At 47.7% G+C, this 24,430-nt stretch overlaps 7 protein-coding genes across 7 annotated transcripts; 5 read left to right on the top strand and 2 right to left on the bottom strand.

Moving 5' to 3' along the window:
- Nucleotides 1-5,054: 5,054 nt before the first annotated feature.
- METBIDRAFT_78180 (uncharacterized protein) lies at nt 5,055-5,450 on the bottom strand (the record flags this gene model as incomplete). Its single annotated transcript, XM_018858839.1, has 1 exon — nt 5,055-5,450. One exon carries the CDS (start codon nt 5,448-5,450, stop codon nt 5,055-5,057), a length of 396 nt encoding a protein of 131 aa, XP_018711629.1.
- Nucleotides 5,451-5,904: 454 nt separating this feature from the next.
- On the top strand, nt 5,905-6,465 carry METBIDRAFT_78179 (uncharacterized protein; the record flags this gene model as incomplete). Its single annotated transcript, XM_018858838.1, has 1 exon — nt 5,905-6,465. One exon carries the CDS (start codon nt 5,905-5,907, stop codon nt 6,463-6,465), a length of 561 nt encoding a protein of 186 aa, XP_018711628.1.
- Nucleotides 6,466-8,322: 1,857 nt separating this feature from the next.
- METBIDRAFT_229614 (uncharacterized protein) lies at nt 8,323-12,117 on the top strand. The gene has a single exon (XM_018855229.1). The coding sequence runs from the start codon at nt 8,382-8,384 to the stop codon at nt 11,943-11,945; it is 3,564 nt and encodes a 1,187-aa protein (XP_018711627.1). The 5' UTR covers nt 8,323-8,381; the 3' UTR covers nt 11,946-12,117.
- A 467-nt stretch (nt 12,118-12,584) lies between these two features.
- On the bottom strand, nt 12,585-14,324 carry METBIDRAFT_42687 (MFS general substrate transporter; the record flags this gene model as incomplete). The annotated part of the gene is made up of 2 exons (XM_018857575.1): nt 12,585-14,155; nt 14,207-14,324. The coding sequence occupies 2 exons, from the start codon at nt 14,322-14,324 to the stop codon at nt 12,585-12,587; spliced, it is 1,689 nt and encodes a 562-aa protein (XP_018711626.1).
- A 1,532-nt stretch (nt 14,325-15,856) lies between these two features.
- GTR1 (Rag GTPase) lies at nt 15,857-16,849 on the top strand (the record flags this gene model as incomplete). Its single annotated transcript, XM_018857360.1, has 1 exon — nt 15,857-16,849. The coding sequence occupies one exon, from the start codon at nt 15,857-15,859 to the stop codon at nt 16,847-16,849; it is 993 nt and encodes a 330-aa protein (XP_018711625.1).
- A 1,068-nt stretch (nt 16,850-17,917) lies between these two features.
- Nucleotides 17,918-19,694, top strand: ERG9 (bifunctional farnesyl-diphosphate farnesyltransferase/squalene synthase). The gene has a single exon (XM_018855901.1). The coding sequence runs from the start codon at nt 18,071-18,073 to the stop codon at nt 19,406-19,408; it is 1,338 nt and encodes a 445-aa protein (XP_018711624.1). The 5' UTR covers nt 17,918-18,070; the 3' UTR covers nt 19,409-19,694.
- Nucleotides 19,695-20,219: 525 nt separating this feature from the next.
- Nucleotides 20,220-22,572, top strand: METBIDRAFT_78175 (uncharacterized protein; the record flags this gene model as incomplete). The annotated part of the gene is made up of 2 exons (XM_018858837.1): nt 20,220-20,291; nt 21,421-22,572. 2 exons carry the CDS (start codon nt 20,220-20,222, stop codon nt 22,570-22,572), a joined length of 1,224 nt encoding a protein of 407 aa, XP_018711623.1.
- Nucleotides 22,573-24,430: the final 1,858 nt, after the last annotated feature.

Raw genomic sequence — 24,430 nt, 5'->3', positions numbered from 1 at the left:
AAAAAAAAAAAAAAAAACTGGGGGATCTGAACCCCACCACTAACAAAAAAACATAAAGAAACCTATAATATCATTCGCTCAAGTGAGAAGGCGCCAGCATCAATCCACGAATTCTCCCAGTGAGCATCTTTAAGGAAACATCATGTCATGGGGTGTCGCTTCACAAATTCTCCAGTGACATAGACCTCCTCAAAAATATGTCTGCCTATAACCAATATCAACCACTTGAATAGTATTTACCTAATTGTCATCGTCCTTCAGGACATGTTTTTTTGAAGGCAGTGTCCATAGTTCATTTGTCAATGCGGCAAGACGTAAATCTGTATTTGCGTCCCTCAGTAAATAAATCCTGCGAACAACCAATCAAGGCTTCTTAGTTTGTCAAAGGATGTATCTAAAAAAGCTAGTGTCTCCCTTAAGTAACTAATATCTCCCTTTAGTGCACCGAAGCTTGAAAGCCGATCTTTTGCCACCAAAAGTGCACAATCTCACACTCATTGTAGAGGTGGGTTAACTTCTGGTCGCTATAACAGCGGTTCAAACATAACCAGCATTCAAATCTAGACAAAGGCTTCTATCATGAAAGGGAACATAGGAGCCGTGATTGGGATAGATGGCGGTAAGATCCTTTTGCACCATTCTTGTTTGCACATTTCCTTCCAAAACTTCGCCAGCGTTTTATTGTCCTCACTTCAGGGCAAATCACAAGGAAGCGGCCCGGGTGAAATGGCGGAAATTCTCCCTGTTTGTGCCGGCTAAATGAACAAAACCCCGTACCTTGTATAGCTTCGATCTCATGAGGTTCTACATGGAATCTGCTCGGATGAGGCCTAGCAGATACCGTCAGTGTACCCGGAGATTGCCGCTCCTTCATCTTGCCTAACGTCGGTCGTTAAAAGTTGCCAGTCCTTGCAACAATCTTCTTCCAAGCTTTGAAATAGTGAGATTCACTGGGGATGAACGTCAATCGTAAGTTTATGTGGAACATGTCAGGCTTCTCGAACAAAAAGTCTGCCCATGATAGATCAGCCATTGTTACGCAAGATTTCCACCATGTGCCGAATCAGCTTGAGCTTAAGCAATTTGGTGAACCCATCGCGCATAATCGTGGGTGGAAGAACTTTCCAATGCCTGCAAACACGCGTTTGATACCAGCATCCATGGCCTGCAACGTTTTTGCGGTCATATTCTGGACAGTGTCTCGAAAAACTGTTTTTGAGCAAATAAATTGTACCGTATCCCATGCTTTAGTACTTCAATAACGGCCAACAGAGGGTAACCCGACTGGTCCAGAATGGGAGATTTCACATCCATTCAACCTATGGCCGCTCGATCTATTAGTGCGTGCAAATCAATACGGCGGGGCGGGCTGGGTTCTCGATGAGAAATCCAGCTGTGTCTGGCTGTGGGGCTCTGATTGCTGAATATCTCTCATAATCTCCGGATAGTCCACGATGAGTCAGCAAGCAATTCACCCAGGGCTAGACTGGTCTTGGCAAGTATGGGGTGGTTTTGTCAGGTTAATTTAATTGTCTTGCTGCCGCGAGATCAATTTGAGTGCGCTGGTGTTGGCTCAGGTGCAGCCCAAAATGATGGAGCATTCAACATCAGGTTTTTTTTTTTGATCAGTAGAGAGGATGTATACAAAAGTTTTACTGTAGCATCCCGGAGTTCAGCTCAAACGTAGACAAAGACGAAATCAGAAATACAAAGGGCAAGGCCGATTGGGATGCCAGGGCGTAGTAATCTGCACTGGGCCCGAATCAAATCCAGCTTGCAAGTCCATTAATAAAGATGCGTGGGCATCAAAATGATGGTGTGATGGGGCTGTCCTGCTGAGAATTACAAGGACACTGTCCTGGGTGTTTATTTTCAAGCACGCTTTTCTGGGTGTTCGCTGTTATGGTGCTCATTTCAAATAAAGCTGTTCTGGCTTTTAATAGGTATATACCAATGCTGTTTGCGGGCTGGTTGTGGCATGGGACGGAGAGTTCAATAGAAAAATCTCTTGAAACACAAACAAGGTGTACGATTTTAGAAAATTCGCCGGAAAAATACACTGGTTTTGGGAGATGAAGAGACCTCTTAAGAAATTGAAAGACGCTCGATCGTTTGGCTCGTCCTGAGTCATGACCGGTGTGATATCTAAACATAAATATGATGATGAAATACTGCTTTCTCTTGCCGACATTCTCGATGATGAATGTTATTATGGCACCGCCACTGTCTCACTCTTTCCGAAATGTGCTTTTAATTTCGTGTTGAAATAGCTTGATGTTCTGAGCTCATAAGGCAGATTGCAGCTAGTATTTATTCAGTCCAAAAAAAAAATTCTTCAGAGACATAGCCATGGTCTTTACTTTCTGTTTCAGAAATTGAGAAGGCAGTACTTCAATTTCCCGGCTAATTCATGTTCTTGGGCCCTCAAAAACTCACCCCGTCCACGAATTTGAGAATTGCTTGGGTGCCAGCTCATCTTAGAGGCCTGACACTAATTTTTGTGGATTGGGCACTCCAAACAAACAATCGTTGAATCAGGCCCATGAAATCATTTAGTAGCTGGAAATGATTTGGAACTAAAAGGCCTATTTGAATATTTCTTTTAACCCTATGCGCCTTTCTCGCAAACAATACATTAACTCTTGCATAAGAATTTTTCTAATCAGCCAAATCGATGAGTCGGAATTCCCGGCCAGTCCGAAAGGCGCTCGCATGAACTGGAACGAGCTTCGCAAAGCTGATGTGTTAGTTGGCCTCATTGGGAATTAAGATGAGTTGTTGTTCTGGCTCCTCCAGGCACTTCTTGATACAGTCTTGTTTCTCATCTAGCCCGACCGTCTTCGCCTCAGCCATTAGAGTGATATGCAAAGACAGAAATATTTCCAGTCACAAGATCACCATAAAATATGGCTACCAAAGTCTACCGAAAGGAACCAAAGACACACCAACCTCGACTTTAGAGTGGCTTTCTTTATGATCTTAGTTAATGATCACTTTACATGCTCCGGCCCGCCATGTATATGGTTTTTATTACTAGTCTACATGCTTCGGCCCGCACATGCGCATCCTTATGTATGAGCCACTGGCCCTAAAAGCACCAAACTCTGGTAGCTACGAAAATAAACTCCCACAAGAATTCGAATACATGATTGGCGGCTTCTGTGGAAGCGACCATAAATGGAAGCAGGGTGTGGGATTTTGCTGGACCTGATTGTGTTCGGCACCAGCATGTCTGAAGCTGATTCCGTTTGTAGCCAGAAACTAGGCTTTAGTCAAAATATTTCAGATCACCAAGTACTTGCTAACAATAATTAGCAAGTGGATCTACGAGTAATATCCATTTTCAAGAACCACGAAGGGGTCGTTCATTATACCATCTGGTTCCATAAAAAATTGAGGAGGTCTGCAGAAGGTGCAAACAAGATGATATCTTGAAACTGAATCTGTGGCAAAGCTGACTCTTGGCGTTTATCGATCAAGTTCTGGAGATTTCCCAGACGATAGTTTTGCATAGAACCAGGAAAGTCACCACCACCGACCCAGTCGGCCCAAGTGCCCAAGGGCCTTCCAAAGCAAATAAACTCAAAAGAGCATGAAGCTTTTCTACCGCTTTTATGCGTTTAGAAAATGCAGCTAATTGGGTCGCATTGGCATTCAAAGAGTGGTAACTGTGCAGAAACCCCAAATAAAAAGCAGTCGATTCGGCGTCACAATCCGCAGAATTCAAAAGAGTCAAATGTAGTGGTTCCTAGGGCATGAGGCACATTGTACTCCGGTGATCCCAAATAGTGGCATTGCACATTCACTCAGGCGTTGTTTGAGCAAGGCAGCTCATTTACTTCAGCGTAGATGCACCCTGGATACCAAAGTCTCACAAAAACATGCGTCTAAGCTCTTTCCCAAAATCATAGACACACCGCTGACAGAACATCCCACCACTTACAAAACACACAAAAACAAGTAATCTGCTAGATACGGATATTGCTCATAATTTGCACATTCACTCCCGTCGTCTGAACATGCACGCCTAACATGGGAAATAAAAATTACAATATTAAAGACACGTAATGTAGAACAGCTCCAAAGACCGCTGATATACCAAACAGGGGAAGTTTACTGGATGAGCAGAGGGATTCCCATAAGTTGACAGCTTGCGCATTTAGCCACGGTGTGTTAGCCCCATGAAACACCCTTCTTCTAAGCAATCGTTTTGAGTCTGGATCCATTGGATCAGGGGAAGCCCAAATTGATATGTAATACAGGAGGAAACGGTCGGGAGCCACAAATCCCTGGTGGGTAGGGGGGTTGTGCTTATGGTGGCAAATCCATGATGGATAAGTGTTGTGCTTATAAATTGGTGGGACTCAAGAAGGAAGTTCAGGTCTCCAACTGAAGAGTAGTTTTGATGCAGTTTTCGAGGGAGGCCAGAACCTGACACATCTAGGCGGTGGTTCTGGAGAAGTCTGCCCGATAAAAGGCAAGCAAGCTTATATGGTGCTTTGACGTCTCTGCTCTCCAAAGGCTCGCGCATATGGGGCAACTATCAGGAGGAGCAAAGAGTTTGACTCCAGGTGTAGCACATGGAGAGCCCCGGGACACTGAGCCGGAGCAGACGATTGTTTGCTCGACAGATCGAAACATCCAAGGCGCCAGCAGCGGCTCCAGTAGGGCCTAATTCCATCTCCGCCACGATGTGAAGTCTTTGGGTGCCAACCACGCGAGAGTTTCCAAGACAGCCGGCAGGAGGAACATGCGTCCAGCAGAAGGAACATACATCCAGCAAAAGCAAAAGCAGAAACAAGATCCAGCAAAAGCAGAAACATACTCAGCAAAAGCAGAAACATACATCCAGCAAAAGCAGAAACAAGATCCAGCAGAAGCAGAAACATACTCAGCACACCTCCACGGCTGCGGACCCTGCAATCTACAGCAGCGGGGCTTCCGCGCAGACATCCAGAAATCAACCTTGTACACGGCTCGAAAAGCGCTTTCTATAAACAACGTACACTAGTCGGCCCCGCGGGGCCGAGGCAACCCGGCGGTTCTGCCCGGGCTCAGTCGTCCAACAAGTCGTCGATGTCGTGGTCCTCGGCCGCGTCGTACTCGCCCTGGTGGCGCTCGCGGAGCTGCTGGGCCGCATCCTGCAACACCTGCTCCTGGCGCTTGACGTTGCGCCGGGTGGCCTTGCCCCAGCCAAAACTGGTGGCCTCCCTGTCCAACTCCTCGAACTTCTCGGACTCGTCTCTCTCCTTGCGCTGGGCGTCCAACTCCTTCTCGCGCTTGTCGATGGCGAGCTGCGTGCGGATGTGTCGTTGCTTGGCCCAGTTCGAGTAGTAGCCGCGGGCAAAAATGTAGATGCAGACGATGATCACCAACCGGAGGTATTTCTGCAAGGACTGCTTCTCCACGTAGTCGTAGACGAATCCGAGCGGCGCGGCGGGGGTCTCCATGGTGTGTGCTTGTGGGCTACGGCAGGGGCTCCAGGTTTGGGGCCGGTGGTGGTGGGTTGGGTTGGGGTGAAGAAGAAAATGCTGGTATGGGCCCGGGATCTCCGGTCGCTGCGAACGGGCCGAGCGCCAGGGCCAGTGCGCCTTTTCGCCCTGCTGAGACAGGCCCTGGCGCACGCCTCTATATACTGAGACAGGCCCTAGCGCACGCCTCTATATACTGAGACAGGCCCTAGCGCACGCCCCTATATACTGAGACAGGCCCAATCTGCGCCAGGCGGCCGGCGAAAAAAAAGAGCCGGTTTGGGGCAGGCGCCGTGTTGCGCCATGGCCCAGGCTTTTTCTGGGGGAATTCCGCCCCGGGGCCGGCCCGGGAGACTGGCGGCGGCGGTCACGTGACGCGTGGCTGGCTCCCTCACCTGGCCCCAGAGCTCGGGCGCCCTCTCCCCCCGCCACAATGGACGTTCTCGAGGAAAAGTATAACCATTCCGCCGACCGCTTGGACAAGCCGTCGCAGTACTTGATCCGCAAGTCCGTGCGGAGAGGCAACTTCGACAACATCACCAAGGCCTTGCGGCTGAAAACCGTCTACGTGGGCAACTTGACGCACTTCACCACCGAGGAGCAGATCCACGAGCTCTTCTCCAAATGCGGCACCATCAACCGCATCATCATGGGGCTTGACCGGAACAAGCTCACGCCCTGCGGCTTCTGCTTCGTCATCTACAAGAAGGAAAGCGGGTCCCTCAACGCCATGAAGTTCTTGAAGGGCACCTATTTGGACGGCCAGAGCTTGGAGATCGACTTGGACCCTGGTTTCCAGGAGGGCCGCCAGTTTGGCCGCGGCGTCTTTGGCGGCCAGGCACACCAGGAGGCCGAGCACGGCGGGTTTCCCAGAAGAGACCCCGGCCAGTTCCGGGGAGGCAGGGGTGGCTTCCGTGGCGGCTTCCGGGGCCGCGGCCGGGGCAGGGGCATGCCCCGCGGCGGGTTTCGGGGCCGCGGCGGGTTCAGGGGCTGATCTCGTGCGATGCCCGGTGAATGTTGATGTACTGGAAGGAGCGGAAGGAAAACTACCAAACCGACCTTGTAGACCCGGTGGCCGTGCCCACGCAATGGGCGGACCGGGCTTTCGGGCCTTTGGTCAAGGAATCCACGTGTTCGTGGCACCGTTCTGAGCGGCCCGAGAGGTATCTGTCCATAGCCTGTATACCCAACGTGGACCCAAGCGTCGAAATTTTGTGTGTAAAAGAGAGAAGAACCTGCTCTTTGCTTGTAAACCTGTCTGGGAAGCATGAAGAAATGGCCACCCTTCGTGGATGGCGATGCCGAGACCTGTGAATGCAGCTGACTCTTGTCCTGTAATAAGGAAGAGACAAAGTGCCTCTATAGGTGGAAATGAGACCATGCCCGAAATGCCCATGTCCATCTGGGTCGGCGGGTTGAATAGAATGCCAAGCCTAGCTGACACCAAGTCCATCTTTGGCAGGGAGCCATCCAAGGAGAAATGACGGCGATGAGCATCTACTGTCACTTCCTGGTGGTGCTTCGGTCATGACATGTTTTCGCAATACCGTGCGGTTTTCGTATACAAGTTCTTCCGGGAATCCTGGAGATTAAAGAGAATAATTCACTAAGACAAACACGTGTGGTCTCTTGTCGCAAGTCCTTCGGGACCCAGTACCATGAGCCTCATGGTGACACCTACTTGTGCTCGTAGCGCAGGGCATCTCGTGACTATACCAGCACTTATGATATTACTAGCACATGCACAGATGCCTATACTGCCGCATATTTAGTGGCACGTATCATCTCATGATTATACAGAAGTACCGAAGTGTTCTTTCTGATTCTATTCCTGGCTACAAGAGACGACAGCTTGAAGAGGATGTGCACGAGGTAAAACAAATTATCACACGCCCGACTGTTCGTTTCTGACCGCAATCTCTTCAGCCACCAAAAATGAACAGACATAATTGTTTCTAGAATCCAAGTAAAGCGTCGATCCAGTAGATTACCCAGGTCATGCAAAGAACCTTCCTCTGCATTGCTCGCACATAGTTCTCACGCTGTCGCTTGACCACTGCAATACGCACATACACGTCAAATAATCATGCAGCCCATACATAATTCTACAGAAACACCTGTAAGAAAAAACCCGTAAGGAGGTAGCAAAAATTCAGAAAGCCTTGCTCACCCGGGGCGGGACGGTGCTCAGTTCTACTCCACAAGTGATCCCATATCAAAAGTCGCGAACAATATATGAGAAGCTAGCAGATGTTATGCTCAGCACCGGCTTTGTGTTGGATTTAGCCATAAATTGAGGCGCCGTCTCTCCCAACTCAGTTTTATCTCCCACCACCTTTCTTCTTCTCGAACTTAGATCACTGGAAGACTCTGACTCAAGACTATTCAAGTGAACACTATAACCGACAACAAGAAACACCCCACCCACCCCTCCGGACTTTTTTTGACTTTGAACCAATGACTGTTTCATTCGAATCAAGTTCTGTTTTCGTGGGCTCCTCCGAGCTCACCATGCCAACCATTCCCACCGGCGCCAACCAGCCAGCTGACACTCGCAGCTGGTATGAGAGACACGCCAGGGGAACCGTTGGATCTTTTTTTGGCTGCAAAGAAAGATCTCACCCAATTGGTGGATATGCTTCAGTGTACGCTGAATTGATTGCCGCCAAGGGTGCCTGGCTGGTCCAAGCCTCCACTACTACTAAAGGTAGTGTGGAGGAGGTATCGGCCAAGAAGCCTGACAAGGTTTCCGAAGCCATTGCAATCGACTTGAAGGGAGAAACCCCAGCTCAAGTCGATTCTTTGGAAATTGGCACCAGCCAAGCTCCATGGAGCTTGGCTGGTGCTGGTGCACAAATCAGTGCGCAAGGCGGAGAGCCAGTGGCCCCAGAATTGGGCGCGGCCCCATGCATGGGGCCAGAAGTGGCTGCGGCGGCCCCGGAAATGGCTGCAAAATCCGGGCCGAATGATGCGAATTTGGCCCCAGGGAGGCGCGCGGCCCCGAAAAAACATGGGCCTAAACTGAAGAAGCGGGCCCGCGCCATGCGGAAAGCTCGCCGCGTGGCCAAAAAATTAAAAAAATTAGTGGGGGTAAAAGAACCCCAAGGGATAAACTTTGGAAAGGACAAGAGAACTTTGAGCAAGAAGGATTTGGGGAAAAGAGTCTTTGTTCCCTCTGATCCCAATTTGCCTTTGTTCGATCAATGGTTGGACAACACTGTGGCGCCGCTTATCGATGTGGTTTCCATGCTGCCAGAGGAGCTCGCCGCGGGTCAGGTTGAGTTTTATGATGGACAATATGAGTTTTTTGATGAACAATGTGAGGACTACGAATACCACAATGGACTTGCCCCTACTTCTATTCAAAGCGAGGCAAATTTTGGCATTCGTGAGAAACTCAGCCGGAGTCGCTTCAAGATGACAATTGGCATCAAGACGGTTCTTAGAAAGACTCCAAAATGGCCCCAGAAGTTCCGGGCTGCTATCAAGGATGGAAATGGCTGGCGCTCTTTTTTTCCTGACAGATACTTGCCAAAGCCCCGGGATTGGAGCGAGTTTTTTTCTGACGACGGAAGATCAAATTATGATCTGGAGTGGCCCTATGATTTCAATCCGGTAATCTACTACCATGTCGAGAATTTCTTGAAGGCTAGCAAAAATCGGGCTACCGAGTCGGGGAGTATTGACTTGGTGGAATCAAAGGTAGAGGGCTTGGAAAAGGCAGAAGGCACTCAACCTCAAACTGGAATTCAGGGTAAACACGAGGTCACTCAGGGCTCCCCTTGCAATTCTGAACAGACGGCAATCCCCATTATTCAAGGAGCAAATTTGGGAATTGATGAAGGGGCAAGCACAAAGACTTTCGCAGATGTCGAGTCAAATGAAGACCCTGGTTGCTGTGCTTCAGGAATAATCTTCTCCAATGAATGGGCCTCTTCTGATGGAGCTGTTTCATTAAAAAGTGGGAAGCTTTCTGCTCATGAATTTCTGCCAAAGGAATTCAGGCTCAGAAGCAGGGGAAGCCTTCTTGAAGGAAACGACTCGAGTGTGATTCTTTCACCCCTAAATTCAGGGATGTCCTTAATTTCTCCTTTTCTAGACGAGAATTTGGACTCCAAAAGCTTGGGGACAGAAAGATCATTTTCCCCTATGAAAACTTTGGATGGCAAGACACCAGAGGAGCCATTGATCCCAAAAGCTGCCGACAGCTTGCCAAAATCCAAGGGATACGAGGAACCTGGCGCTATCAAAGGGCCATCAAAGACGTTAACTCTTTTTTCAAAGATCTTTTTTCCAAACGCTGCTAACGTTTGTGACGAGGCGAGAGAAAATGATGGACAGGTAGCCAGTTCTTGGGTTAAGTCTCAGACTTCCAATACTGACATCAAGTTCACTGCAGAAGGCCACCTGAACTCAGAGAAATATGAGTTCGTGGCAAAGGAAAATAGGAAAGCTGATAATTGTTGCTCCAATGTCATTGCTGGTGTTCTGAGCTCAAGAAATCCTGTCATCGGAAGCTTGTTTTTCGAAAATGTGGATAAAAGTGAGGTTATTGAGGAAATCTATACTAAACCAATCCATGTTGTTCGCAATTCTGGCACGCCAATTGCAAATGGTATGGCTCACCGGTATGTTGAAAAGATCAAAGCAGGCAAGCAAGACAAATTTACCCATGATGGCGTCAATGACTCTGAAAGAGATTTCAAAGAGGGAGGCTTTTCTGGAGATGGTATTTTAAAAGAAGATACCAACTTTCCTGAAAGCCTGTGCTCTACTGAGATGGTAAAAGAGACTGCAAATTTCAAGGGTAGTAAAAGACTTGTTACCGTGGGTGCTTCTCAATCGGAGAGACTTCTTGAGTTTGAGCTTCAAAGCATTGACTCATATCATAGGCAGAAAAGAAGTGTTTCTAATGTTGAGGAGATTAAAAGTCTCAAACATCTTTCTTCTGAGGACTTGGCAAAAAAGTTCAACGGTTCTGCCTATAATCCCGTGACTAAGAGTGAAGCTTATTCGCAAACCAAAGAGGCTTCTGATTTGTCGGCGGATGTCTCGGCTCTTCTTTCGGACCATGCTTGCTCTGAAAAGTTAGATAACACGAAGCCTGGTTGGAAAGTCCCAGAATCGAGCAGTGCTTTGTTGCCACGAATTCCAGAAATAAAGAACTGTGATTCTTGTGGAAATCAGAAAGCTACAACTAAATCAGTTGAAGTAACCTCCGAACCAAATTTTGGAACTTTGAGATCTTTGGCCTTGCCCAAAAAGTCTCATTGGAACGATATCCCATCTGATTCGGAAAATTTATTGATTACTTCGGAATCGGGCACTTTGAGACCAATCAGAAAAGAAAAGGCTCCAAAAAAACCAAAGGCCATCATCAAGGTTGTTCTCTCGACCCCAGAACTGCCTATGCAGACTTCGTCTTCTTCGAAGCCAATAGAGGAAGTTGGGGCAAAACCTGAGAAAAAACCTCATTTGGACTCTCTTCTGCGTATTCAAGGTAAGTCTTTATGGCTGACTCTTTTCCCAGATGGTATATTAAAGCCTGGGGATAAGGATATATCTGAGGGAAGTGAGCTTTTCAGTATTTGCGATGCTAGGCGGAATATTCCGCTCATGAGTGATATAGTTGCTTTGGGGCCTCAAGATCACTTTTTTGGCACTTCCGTGAAAGACTTCACTGATCTTAGCTCGGAAACTTTAAAGCAGCCACTCGCTGAAGAAGACAGAAAAAAAAGGGAGAGCAAATTGTGGAAAAAAATCGACAATTGTAGGGCTACTGTAAACAGTCTCAGGGGTGAGTATGATTTGAAACAGATCAAAAATTTGATCTTTCAATTCTCGGATTGCTTCAAGTTTACTTGGGACAATTTTTCTAGTGTTGCAACAATGCAGATGCTTGACTATTTTGACTGGCTTCTCAAAAACAAAAAGAGCATTGACTTTGCATTCAACCTTGTCTGCACAGCTAGTGAAATGACCAGTTCTTTTATTCGTATCATCAAAGATACCAATAACTCGGAAGAGAATTTGGAAATAGTACTCGAGGGGTTGAATCATGTCTTAGTTTCTCTTTCGGAAGCTTTTATGATTTTGGATCAGGTCCAAGATGGTATTCTCCAGATGAGACAAGATTTCCCCAACTATGTTCCAGCTATGGTAAACGCAGCTCAGGTTGCGTTAATTAGTAGCTTGGATATATCGGATGCTTACAATGATCTTTGCTCGGTCAAAGTTAAAGAGACTGTGGATAAATTGGCGCTCAATGAACAGAGCGGATACAGCCAATTCGTCAAGAATATGGACTGGTTGACTGCGAGAAAAAACATTGACTACGAATCCATTTTTGGTGCCGCCTTGAATGATTTGCAAAAGGCCTTTCACGTTGTCGATGATGGACGTCAAAGTGTGGAGGAATTGATCAAAGACATATTATTGAAGGTCGGCGATTATAGGGCTTGTTGTGAAGCATAAAGACAAATAAAGATAACAAGAAGCTCAAACAAGATCAAAAAAAAAAAAACGATCAAAAATGAGCGCTGATTAGAAATACGGAGATAAAAAAAAAAAAACATTGGTCAAAGAACGATCAAAAGAAAAAAAAAATCAAAAAAAAGAGATCAAAAAAAGATCAAAATTAAGTGGCTTTAAACTAGATATATAGCTACAATGTATTATTTCGCTTATAAAAGAAAACCTTTTATTAAATCACGTACGTTGTCGAACCTTCAGCATGATTGATACTGAACACATTTATCTTGAGACAGTTGCAACATGGGAGAGCGCTTCTGTATAATTACGTCATCAATATGAAAATAGTCAAATAGAACATCATGTAGTGGTGTTTAAAAGCAACGTAGAAATCAGCTCATGCAGAGAAGAGAGTAATGCCTCTATAAGAATTCGAATTCACTCTTGTCCCATATCTTTGAGAGATAGTCGAAAACATTGCCTTTTGAGCCTACACCATGAGATCAGGTCATATACTGTTTGCTTGTAAGTAAGACATTGCTGAAAAATGTGAATGCATGCTTATTCCAAATTCGCTAAATTAGTTCTATTGATACATTTCTATTAAATTAATTTCGTAACCGATCCAGGTCAAGCACTGACTCAAATATCACGCGACTTCTTTTCGTCGCTATCCGAAGAAACTGCTTGCACCTCCACGGGCTCAGTGTCCGTCAAGGAATTGAACAAAACGATACCGTTTTGTTTGGAGTATTTCTTTTCTTGCTTCTTGTACAAGTACATCACAAGAAGCGTCCAGAGGCACAAGCAAAACGCACTTGAGGCAGCAAAAGAGTAACCTTTCAAATACCGGGGCGCCTCCACGGTCTTCCATACAATGACAGACATCCACGCCGTGGAAGCTTGAGCCAACATATTCATCACAACCAAGATCACCGCACGTTTTTGAGCGTCTCGGCGACAGATGTCATTTTGCCAGGAGTACAAGACCGGTGCCATGGCCCAACCAAAATACTGCAAGCACCAGGCAAACCACTTGGCGCCTTCGGGCACATTCCACACGGCCAAAATAACATTTCCCGTGATGTTGAATACTTGAGAGAACCAGATAGCCGACCACCGCAGCTGGAACAAGTCGGCATACATGCATGTGAGGAAAAGCCAGATAAGACCGAGCGCAGGCGTCAAGGCCGAGTAATCTTGAAGAGTCCCTGCGTCAAACCGGCCGAGCGAGTTAAGCCACAAGATGTATGCACCGGAACTGGCATTGCTGTTATTCCAGCAGAGCATGTTCCAGATGGCCAAAACATAGAATTCCCAGGATGTGATGATCAGCTTCCAAGTTTCCTTCGACATGAGAGACGTGAACAAATTGACCTGCGGCCGGCCGGCTGTGTGGTTCTGCTTCAATTTCTTGCGCAATAACCGGATTTCGTCGTCCGTCAACCAAATCGAGTAGCAGTCCGTGGGGGTTCCGGGGAGCATGTAGAAACCAATGATGCCAACTGCAACAGAGACAATTCCGTCGATAATGAAGATCCAGCGCCACGACTCAAGACCCCCGACGTTGTCGAAAGTCCGCAAGATGGCGCCCGACAACAACCCCGAGGTCAAAACTCCAAGGTACTGACCGAAATAGTACACCATGGATCTTCTGGCGATCATGGCCGGGTTGAATATGAAAGTGCCAAACAAATACTGGTACGCCAAGTACGAGGGAGCCTCGAACATTCCGATCAAGAACCGGAGTGCTTTAAGCTGGCCAAGTGTACTCACCTTGGAGGTACCGATGGTTAAGAACGACCAACAAAGATCCAAGCACGGCAACACGTAATTCAACGGAAGCCCGTACAAGACGTACATGAACGGAATTTGGAACACAATGTTTCCCACGTTGAAAAGCACCTGTGTGTTCACCAAATCGTTTCCCAGCATGTCAAGCGATTCTTTGAGCCCAGCCACGTACGCGTTGTTCAAATTTGTCTGGTCCAAATACTTGACCCAGTAGGCCATGAGCGAGTAGAACGTCAACAAGATGTCAATTTTCCACATCAACTTTCTCTCGGCCGGCGTGTCGTTTTCGTCGAACCACTTATACCATTTATGGTTAGCCCGCGCATATTTATTAGACCGGTACTCGTACTCGTCGAAAAACTTCCACCATGGGCGGTTGGCCTCGTCACGATACTCGATCAATTCTGTATCTTCGACAGCTTTTTGTGTATCCTCGTAATTGCTTTCTTGTAAGGACACTTGCGACTCACTAGATTCCTTCGACTCATCCACAGCCAATTCTTGTGGATCAAGGTCTTCGTCCACAATTCTGCGCACGGGTATGAAACCCCACTTGAGCCTGCTCAAAGGCTCCTTCAAACAAGACATGATAAGAAAGGTCAAAGCTGCTTTTCATGGGCATATCGGCGGAATTGGGCTTCTACTTATACAACAGTAGAAAAACACACGGCCAAATCACCTCTACTCACGTGCACAGTCTTTACGAGCTGCAGTACTGGGGTTGCATGCAAATAGCGTATTTCGCAAGGAAAGCTTATTTTAGAGCGTGGCCCAGCGGAACAAGGGACGGCTTTATACTCCATAAATCCCTTGCATTTTGCTGGTGGTGTTTCTTCACGTGCACCCTCTCTCGGAAAATCCAGGATTCTTACTCAATTCCAAGCACTGTTGAGTCTTTTCACAAGGCTGCTGTTATTTTTTGGTCCAGTGACTCATACACCGGAGCTGACCGAGTCACGCCCGGTACCGGAGACTCGCGTCCTGCAGGCCGAGTAAAATGCGGCTCATAGCGGGAATTGTGGCTCTCAGCCGTTTACCATAGGCTCCCTGGGCCGCTATCCGCCAGGCTTCGCGGCAGAAAAAAAAAATCAGAGTCATTCCAGGGACTGTGCCAGAGAATACTTTTGAAGCACCAGCACCATTTCCAACGTGACATGTGGGATATGATATTTGGGGCTGGAGGAAACTCGTTGCCCTTTGAGGTGCACCCAGCAATTAGGTGAGATGAGCTTTTGGCTAACCTATTCGAAGGTTTCCACAGCACGCCATCACGTCTTATTGGCACAACTGTATTTCTTTTTCTTTTTTTTTTTGATAATTTGTTTTTCCAAGCGGGCATCGCATAGATAAACGGTGCCAAAGCCGCGTCGCAGTACACAGGCATACATTGAGATGAAATGACCTCGGAATGGTCGCTTAAGCAGTGGCAGAAAACAAAATCTGATTATGTTCAACTGGCAACAGACCCTGATGAGACAGACCTTTTTCATCCTTGGAGTATCCATACATGCTCCCCGGATAAAGTGTGATGTGTTGGCGTAGATTGGTTGTATTCGCTTCGACCCGTTCAAACTCAATTCGAAAATCACGGGCTTGTCATTGAACTTCGTAAAACACGTCTCATCGCCACGCCAACCAAGTTATAGGCACGTCTCCAAGTTATTGGGGAGCCGAGAGGCGAGTGTGGGCTGCTTGGGCGCATCACGTGACACGCCCCCAATTCCAGCCTGTCTGAATACGGAACAACGCCAGCCTCTTTCAGAGTGTCTATGATGTAGAAGCCGTACTTAGCCCTTTATGACGTTGTCGGCATGGTCTTCCTGTCTTTTTCTTGATTGGTACTTCTCGTGGTCGATGCCAGTGGACTTCTGCATTTATCTAAGACAGTCACGACCTTTAAATTTCCTTGTCTTTCCAGTGACAGAAAACACCGACTTCATAAAGCAGCTTTCCTCATTGACTTGGGGATTGTCTGCCGCAAACCTAAACCAAACAAATGAAGGCACCAGAGCCCACTCCATGTCTGGCGCACACCCGTACATCCCCGGGCCCGTCTTATCGCACATGGCCAATGCATCACTAAGCATTGTTTATTCGAAGCATTATCTAGCAGCAGCAAAATGTCCCAATCGTCGCGGAAAAAGCTTCTTCTAATGGGCCGGTCGGGATCCGGCAAGTCGTCAATGCGTTCGATTATTTTCTCCAACTACTCGGCGTTCGACACCCGCCGTTTGGGTGCCACTATTGATGTCGAGCACTCCCACTTGCGGTTTTTGGGCAATATGACTTTAAACTTGTGGGACTGTGGCGGCCAGGACGTGTTCATGGAAAATTACTTCACGGCGCAGAAAGACCACATTTTCAAGATGGTGCAGGTGCTCATCCACGTGTTTGATGTGGAGTCGAAACTGATCAACAAGGACATTGAGATCTTTGTCAAGGCGCTTACCAACCTTCAGAAATTCTCGCCCGATGCCAAGATCTTTGTGTTGCTACATAAAATGGACTTGGTACAGTTGGATAAGCGTGACGAGCTTTTCCACATCATGATGGACAAGTTGCAGAAAATCTCCAACCCGTTCCACTTCAAACTAGTGGGCTTCCCCACCTCCATCTGGGACGAATCTCTATATAAGGCGTGGTCACAGATAGTGTGCTCGCTCATTCCGAACATGAACTTGTTCAACAGCAATCTCCTCAAATTCAACGAGGTTCTCGACGCGGAGGAAATCATTCTCTTTGAAAAAACGACGTTCCTTGTCATTTCGTCCACTGCGTCCATCCAGCGCCAGAGCCAGGCTCAGGGGTCGCATCTCTCCAACGGCTCGCTCGATGCATTGGACCCGAAGCGGTTTGAAAAAATCTCCAACATCATCAAGACTTACAAGCAGTCGCTCGGCAAGCTCCGGTCCAACTTCCAGAACCTTGTCATTCGCGGCTCCAACGGGCTGCACTTCTATGTGGACTTTCTCACCGACAACTTGTTCATTATGATTGTGCTTCGTGACCGGGGCACGGACAAATCGCACAGACACGCGCTGGAAGATTTGTTGATTTTGGAGAACGTCAAGGCTGCCCGCAAATGGTTTGAGAAGATCGAAGCAGGAAAGTGAGCACATTAATAGCGATGGTGTTGTCTTTCTGATCTTTTTCCTGTTATCAGTGGCTGAAAGTGATGGGCGTTTGGGATATCCCCTAGGGAATTGCAATTGCGCGTATCCCTGGGAGAAACTTTGAGTCGTTTTGCTTTGGTGGGGCTACTCTTGTGGCCAGAGAGATTATTAGAAGGGGGTCGGGGTTTACACTTGAAGCATGAGTCAGGAATTTAAGCAGCAGAGGAGGGCTCGTTTAGATGCAGTGTGGCGCCATTGAGCCCCAAGTCCATTGCAGCTGACTTTGGATGGGAGTTGGTTTCTATATTCTTGAAGATGGGTATTTGGTTCATTTGGTCGGAGGTCGATGGTCCAGAATTTAGATGTATTCTCTGACGCGTCTTTAGAAGACCAATGGAAATGGGCATCACTGAGTCTACCGAGTGTATTTCTCTCCTGGTTATCTTAATACGCGTGCCTTGCGCTCCTAGATCTGTGCTGCCAATCCATGTGTGTTTACGCCAATAAATGACTGGGAATGAAGGTAGAGGAGAAAAAATAGGAAGAAATATTAGGAGGATATATTAGGAGGAAAGACGAGAAGATGTTAGGAGAAAGAAGAAAGAGGAAATGTCAAGAGTAAATACGAGGAGGACGTACCAAGAAAAAAGAAGAGGACAAAACACTGACTACGCCATCACCTTCCTGGCAACATTCCCGCAACCACAATCCAAAATGGTGGGACCAACGCGTAGATCCTGCGTCCTCAATAATGTTTTTTTTGGTATGCACCTTTATAACTACCGTTTTGGTGAACAGCCATGTTCCGCCGACTCCCCCGGCACAGATCGGTGCAGACCCACCCAGAAATCCCGGAAGACTTTTTCCGGCGTCGAAGAATCCAGAAAATCAAAATATTCATTTATACAAACGCCATGACAACAATAGGTGAAAGAGCGGCGCATGCAGTCCCTGCCGTCGTGTCCACGCGTGTCTTCGCTTCCGCTTTTCTATACGAGAATCGCATAGTAGAACGAGGACATTTCTTCATCGAAGCTCAACCCGAAAAATAACAGTGAACCCCCTTCCCTGGCCACTGCTATTCCTGCTGCATCCGACCACGTGACCTTGCCATTGGCCCCTTGAAAAAAAAACATCGTTTTCCGAGCCACAAGAGCCCTCTGTTTCTCCGTCCCACGGCGTCTATAAACACAAATCAAACCCACCCATTGCGCCACAAAAATGGGAAAGTTGCTCCAGCTTTTGGCCCACCCGACCGAGCTCCTTGCGGCGGTACAGTTTTTTGGGTTCAAGAAATCGATGTTTCCGCTTGATCTCAGCCAGGCGCCCCCCACTCTCGTGACATGCTACAAATATTTGGACATTACCTCGCGTTCCTTTGCCGCGGTGATCAAGGAGTTGCATCCCGAATTGAGAGACGCCATCATGATCTTCTACTTGGTGTTGCGGGCCTTGGACACTGTGGAAGACGACATGACCATCGACCCGAAAATCAAGGTGCCCCTTTTGAGAAGCTTCCACGAGAAGTTGAGCACCAAGGATTGGACTTTTGACGGCAACGCCCCCACCGAAAAAGACCGTGTGGTTCTCACTGGCTTTGACAACATTTTGGCCGAGTTCCACAAGTTGAAGCCCGCCTACCAGGACATTGTCAAGCGCATCACCATGAAAATGGGCAACGGCATGGCCGACTACATTTTGGACGACAACTTCAACACCAACGGTGTCAGCAGTGTGGCGGACTACGACTTGTACTGCCACTATGTGGCCGGGCTCGTGGGCGAGGGCTTGACTGACTTGATGGTGTTGGCGAAATTTGCGGACTCCGATGTTTTGGCCGACAACTACCGCTTGTCCAACTCCATGGGGCTTTTCTTGCAGAAGGTCAACATCATCCGCGACTACTATGAGGACTTGGAGGACGGCCGGTCGTTCTACCCACGTGAGATCTGGCTGAAGTACACCGATGCCTTGCCCAATTTCCACAACAAAGCTAGTGAGCATGCGGCCGGCGTTGCGTGTATCAATGACTTGGTGCTCAATGCTTTAGGCCATGCCATCGATGTGTTGACGTACTTGTCGCTTATCAAGGAGGCCACCAGCTTCAACTTCTGTGCCATTCCACAGGTGATGGCCATTGCCACCATGGCTGAGATCTACAACAACGAAAACGTGTTGCACAAGAACGTGAAGATCAGAAAGGGCACCACGTGCAAGCTCATTCTCGGCTGTAGAACGTTGCCCGGCGTGGTGGAGATCTTCAGACATTACTTGCAGGTGATCAACAAGAAGTCCGACGTCAGAGACCCCAACTACTTGAAGATTGGCATCAAGCTCGGCGAGATCCAGCAGTTCTGTGACATCATGTACCCACCGGAAGGCTCGATCCCACGTGGTGCCAAACGCAGTATGACGAAGATTAACGAGAACATTGAAAAGAGAGGCACTTTCGACGTGGATGGCGCCAGATTCATCCAACAAGAAGTGGTCAAATGCAGAGGAGCTGTGTTCTTGGTGGTGGCCGTGTTGGTGACCCTTGTGCTCCGTGTCATTTTGTGAACTGCCTGTTTGGGTGGCAGACAAGCTTGGCTGTGGTGCAGTTCTTATACGATGACCCCATAGACGTTTGAAGATTTTGTTGTGTGGGTTTTAGACGCTCAGCCAGCTGCGCAATCTTTTGTTGCAGCCGTGGTGGCTGGCGATTGTACGATGGAAGCGATAGATGTAACGACTAGGCCAGCTGGAGATCGGGCTGGCCTATTACTAGTCTTTTGATAGTCACTATTGTTTAGAAACTTTGTTCTACTATTAAGATGCGATCTTAGAGCAGAAGCGCACAGACAGCAAACATTGTGAGATACGTTGCTGCCGGTGACATACTCATTGCGTAGACAGCACAATGCCATGCTGGACCATACAATACTATGGGAGGTGCTTATTGCACAAATATGGATGCTATGGACCGCAGAGTTAGTCTGGGCCCACCAGGCATATCAATTCCCGAAAATGGGCATTGACAATGTTGCAAGCAGGATTTCTGGAAAGCCACTAGGATCTCCGCCTATTTCAATCACCCTTTCTTCTCAGGAGCAAGTGTACTAAATTTTGACAACTCAGCTGAATCAGGGAGTATTAAAAGCCCGATAGGAGAGAACGTAGAATCTTCAACGTACTCGAGACCCCTATGAGGTTTAACATAACTCTTATCATATCATACTGTACACTCCTTCAGAGAGGCCAAATGATCCAGATAGGCCTTTCTTTGTAGCGGTTGGAATACGTGCCGATAGTCATATGAGCAGTCTTGGTCTGTCTTGCCAAGCCCTGGCTGATAGCCCCTGAAGCGTGGTAAATTTTCGAATTAAGCAAAATGATCATGCGTCTACTTTTTCAACATGGACAGAATCATACAGAATTACGCTGTCAATATGGGGGCGGGCATGTATAGTTAGCATACATAGAGCACGGCAGACAGAATTACCGCCAGAAAAAAGCACAACTCTTTTCTGCAAGATTCATGTGAGGCGTGCCGCTCAGTTTGCCCGACCTAAAGTCCTATGCTGGGAATATTACTCCAATCCTGCCTCTGGGTATTTGCAATGGCTGACAATAATGCAAATGCTGACAAGCCTAAATCGGCACCAGGCCGAACGATTATAAATGGGCTGCTTGGTCCAGCCATACTTTTTTGAAATACGACTGTTTTTTTAAAAAAAAATACAAGTTGAGGCACCTCAGGTCCGAGGCCATGGCATGCGCCTCGCACTAGCGCACCGACCATAAATATGCAATAAGTATGTGATATCACCTTCAGGCAAATTTCTGATTCTGGCTGGTTTTTCGATTTTGGAAGACAGTGTCATATTTGAGAAGCTGGCAAGGCACCCACAGCCCCGGGGAATCGCCAAACCAATATAGGTCATGCAGACGGGTCTGGCAAGGCTCACCCACAGCCCCGGGTTTCTCCACATCAAGACTAGAAAAGATAAGCGGTCGGCCGCGCAACCCCAGAAACATACTTGAAAACCACAGCCTCTCATAGTTGGAAATACAGATTCTCATGCTGAGAAACCACAGCTTCTCATACTAAAAAAGCTACAGCTTCGCATACTTAGAATTACAGCTCCATACTCAAAAAGCTACAGCTTCCCATACTCGAAAACCACAGTTCCCCATACTCGAAAACCACAGCCTAAAAAACCACAGCTTATACTTAGAATTACAGCTTCCCATACTTAGATTACAGCTTCCCATACTAAAAAACCACAGCTTCTCATAGTTGGAAATACAGATTTTCATGCTGAGAAACCACAGCTTCCCATACTAAAAAACCACAGCTTCCCATACTTAAAGCCACAGCTTCTTGAGAAGACCCAGTTTTCCTGAACTACACCTTTTATCCCAGAGATACAGAACCACAGAACCACAGAACCACGGATCTACCAACTCGCCCATTCCAACTGCCAGGCCAAATCCAACCAATTCGCTAAGCACTGATTACGCCTCGCTTCGCCAACCCACCACCCCACCTCCACTTCCCAGAAATGCCAGAATTGCTCCTCCACGTTAAGGAAATCCGATGGTCGCCCTACGAGCAGGTCCTGCCGATTCTTCTCCAGGACACCAACGGACCTTGTCCCTTGATCGCTCTCGTGAACACGCTTATTCTCACCAACGACATCGAAAAACGCACCGTGGATTTGCAGGAACCGGCCGGGCCTTCCCGGGATCTGGAGCCTCAGGCACCGCCAGCCACCGCCGCATCCTCGGCACAAAAAGAGCAGCAAAGTGTGCCCGGGGCTCGCCGTTTGAACGTGGCGCAGTTGCGCAGCCTCCTCAATCTGAACATAGGCGGCACGGTCGAAGTGCCGCAGATCCTCTCGTCTTTGGGCGACCTTTTGCTCGATATCCCGGACACGGACTCGGCGGTTTTGAACGGGCTCTTGGAGTCGCTCCCGCTTCTCCACACCGGCCTCGACGTGAATCCAAACCTCACCACCGGCGGGTTTGACCCCGAGGAAATGGCGTCGCAGATCTTCCGTGTGTTTGGGCTCAATTTCGTGCACGGCTGGTGCCGGGAGCCCTCCGGCGATGCCGATTTGGATGCGGTGTTTGCCCGCCACCAGACGTTCGAGGCCCTCCAGGAATACTTGCTCACCAGTGCAGAAAACACGGTGCAGAAAACGCACATCGAGGCCTGGGTCCAGGACAACGCCTCGCAATTGACGGCCCACGGGCTCCGGCGCATCGACGAGAAGATGCAGCCCGACTCGCTTGCGATTTTCTTCCGCAACAACCACTTCCTGACGTTGTACAAGGCGCACAACCAGGACCTCTACCTCCTCATCACGGACGACGCGTTCTTGAAGCATGCAAACTACGTGTGGCAGTCCATCAACTCGGTCTCGGGCGGCGACGACCTCTATTTTGCAGGGGACTTCACGCCTCTCATGGACGGCGCAGACCCTGGCGAAGCGGCCGGGGTGGATGAGAGTCTTGTGTTCGCCAAGCAGTTGCAGGAAAAGGAGGATATCGCGTACGCGCAGAAATTGCAGCTGAGCTACAAGAAACGGGCCGAGAAGACTCCGTTCTCTGGTGCAGGCGAGGGCCCAGACCCCAGTTTGCCGCAGCTTGAAGACAAGAAGATGTTGCTGAAGAAAAGCTCGAAAGGCCTGTCCAAGGAAGCCAGGTCCAAGAAGAAGGACACATGTGTGATCACATGAGCCTGGCACATGGGTCGAAAGGAATGAGCCGAGGCAGAAAAAGAACCACCCAAAAGCCACGTCAAGCACGCACATGAAACCCCATACGCCAAGCTTCTCAATCAAAGATATTTTCTCTCTCAGGCAAGGGGTCTCTCGCCGAGACTCCTGCAGTGCAATCGTAGCTCGTTCTCTATGATTCTGAGTTCACTGTACCGTATATTGTAGAGACTTATAAAGGACTCCTTGAAAGCCAAACCTTGGAGTATACGAGTTTTGATCGTCTGATTTGCTCATGACTCAAGTGTCTCGGCGACTTGTTTTCGAGCCTGAATTGTGCTTCACAAGAGGCGTGTATGTTTTGAAACTTCGGAAACCCAGGCAGAAAACCGAAATGCCAATTTTCAGAAGGAAGATTCTTATGAAGCTAGAGACCATTTGCCTGGCCTGTCAAGTACGTGGTGAAAAATACTGGAAGGGGCAGGGTAGTCTCGAGAATTATTCACCTGAAAGTGATTGTATGCTTTCAAGTACAAGAGTTAAAAAAGATCAATTCCTTATGTGGTTCAAGGATTTAAAGAGAGCAATGATATATTTACCATTGAGAGGAAAGAAGGATACTATGTATTTTTGTGGTGAGAGCCGTGGTATCCTTCTGTTGTGTAAACCCTACAATGACGAGAGACGTCAAAAACATGTTCTGTCAAAATTAAAGGCACAAACAAATAGCAGAATCTGAGCAGTACATCCTCATATAGCATATATGAAAGTCTATGGTTCGTCAAAGGCTTGACTATAGCGCACTGACGGTGTCCTCATGTTTTTAATTAGCACGCACTGCAGATTTCTTTGATGGAAAGGTGGAGGATCAAATTAATCTCGTAAATTTCTCTCATATGCAGCTCAGCATATTATATCCACCGTCCGACTCCTCCTTCGACAGGGTCAAGTGGTTCTTGAACAAATGATTTTTTTCTCGCTATGTTTGATTTTTGATGCAAGAAACCATCAGTAGACAGTCTGACCCCAGCACACCTCGAATAGTGAATCGGCACCCCGGGTACAACATGAAACTCCAACATATGTTGAAAGCACCCAAAATGATTCAGTAGATGAATGGATTCTTTAGAATCTCCCATTTTGTCGGACTTTGTCATGAATCATATGATCCTCTACAAGCAGCCCGGAAGTATGGCACTAAAAGTATTACTTGGTTTCATTTTATTAAAGCAACTTAAGATGATTGTATCATACAATGATGCGTCATACATCCGCCACGAATTTTACACATGGCTATACTCGGCTTGTAAATGCTACCTGGAATAGCTGTTTGGTTGATAGCTCACCATAAAGGCGGTGCATTAGGCTGTTTCCCAAAGTCCCCTTCCAGCAAGGCCTTGAGTTCGGCTAGCTGACAATAATATGTGAAGCCCACATCATGGCATTAAATAACTACCCGGCTCTCAAGCATCGCATTGAAACCAGCTGTCTTCATCAGGCGCCGCTTATTGTTTTTTCCATTTCCAAGTGCAGTCTTCCGCCTCGTTCCAAACCCCAATCCCAAATAAATAGGTCTATATCAACGTGCGGCAGCAGGATTCAAGCTTGGCAGAAAGCTTGACATTGCTCCCAAAGCTTAATACAGATTCGAGCTTGTTATAGAACGTGTGCCCTGGAAAGTCTTTACCAAAGCTGATTATAGTCATCAAAGCTTAGCACAATCACCAACATCATTATTTCCAACTTTCACCATAACCAAACCTCATCATAGGTCCTTATGCTAATCATAATCACCAAACCTCATCATGATTACCCAACCTCATTGTGTTTACCAAACGTCATCATGATTGCCAAGGTTCAGTCACCAAAACTCATAGTT

The sequence above is a fragment of the Metschnikowia bicuspidata genome (assembly GCF_001664035.1).
Source record: "Metschnikowia bicuspidata var. bicuspidata NRRL YB-4993 chromosome Unknown METBIscaffold_3, whole genome shotgun sequence".
Classification (NCBI taxonomy): Eukaryota; Fungi; Ascomycota; class Pichiomycetes; order Serinales; family Metschnikowiaceae; genus Metschnikowia; species Metschnikowia bicuspidata.
Note: the sequence above shows the minus strand (reverse complement) of the source record. Positions and strands in the feature narration are given on the sequence as shown.

Excerpts from the sequence above, each read along its gene's own strand:
- METBIDRAFT_229614 (XM_018855229.1), top strand. The coding sequence starts at position 8,382 with ATGGGGCCAGAAGTGGCTGCGGCGGCCCCGGAAATGGCTGCAAAATCC.
- ERG9 (XM_018855901.1), top strand. The coding sequence starts at position 18,071 with ATGGGAAAGTTGCTCCAGCTTTTGGCCCACCCGACCGAGCTCCTTGCG.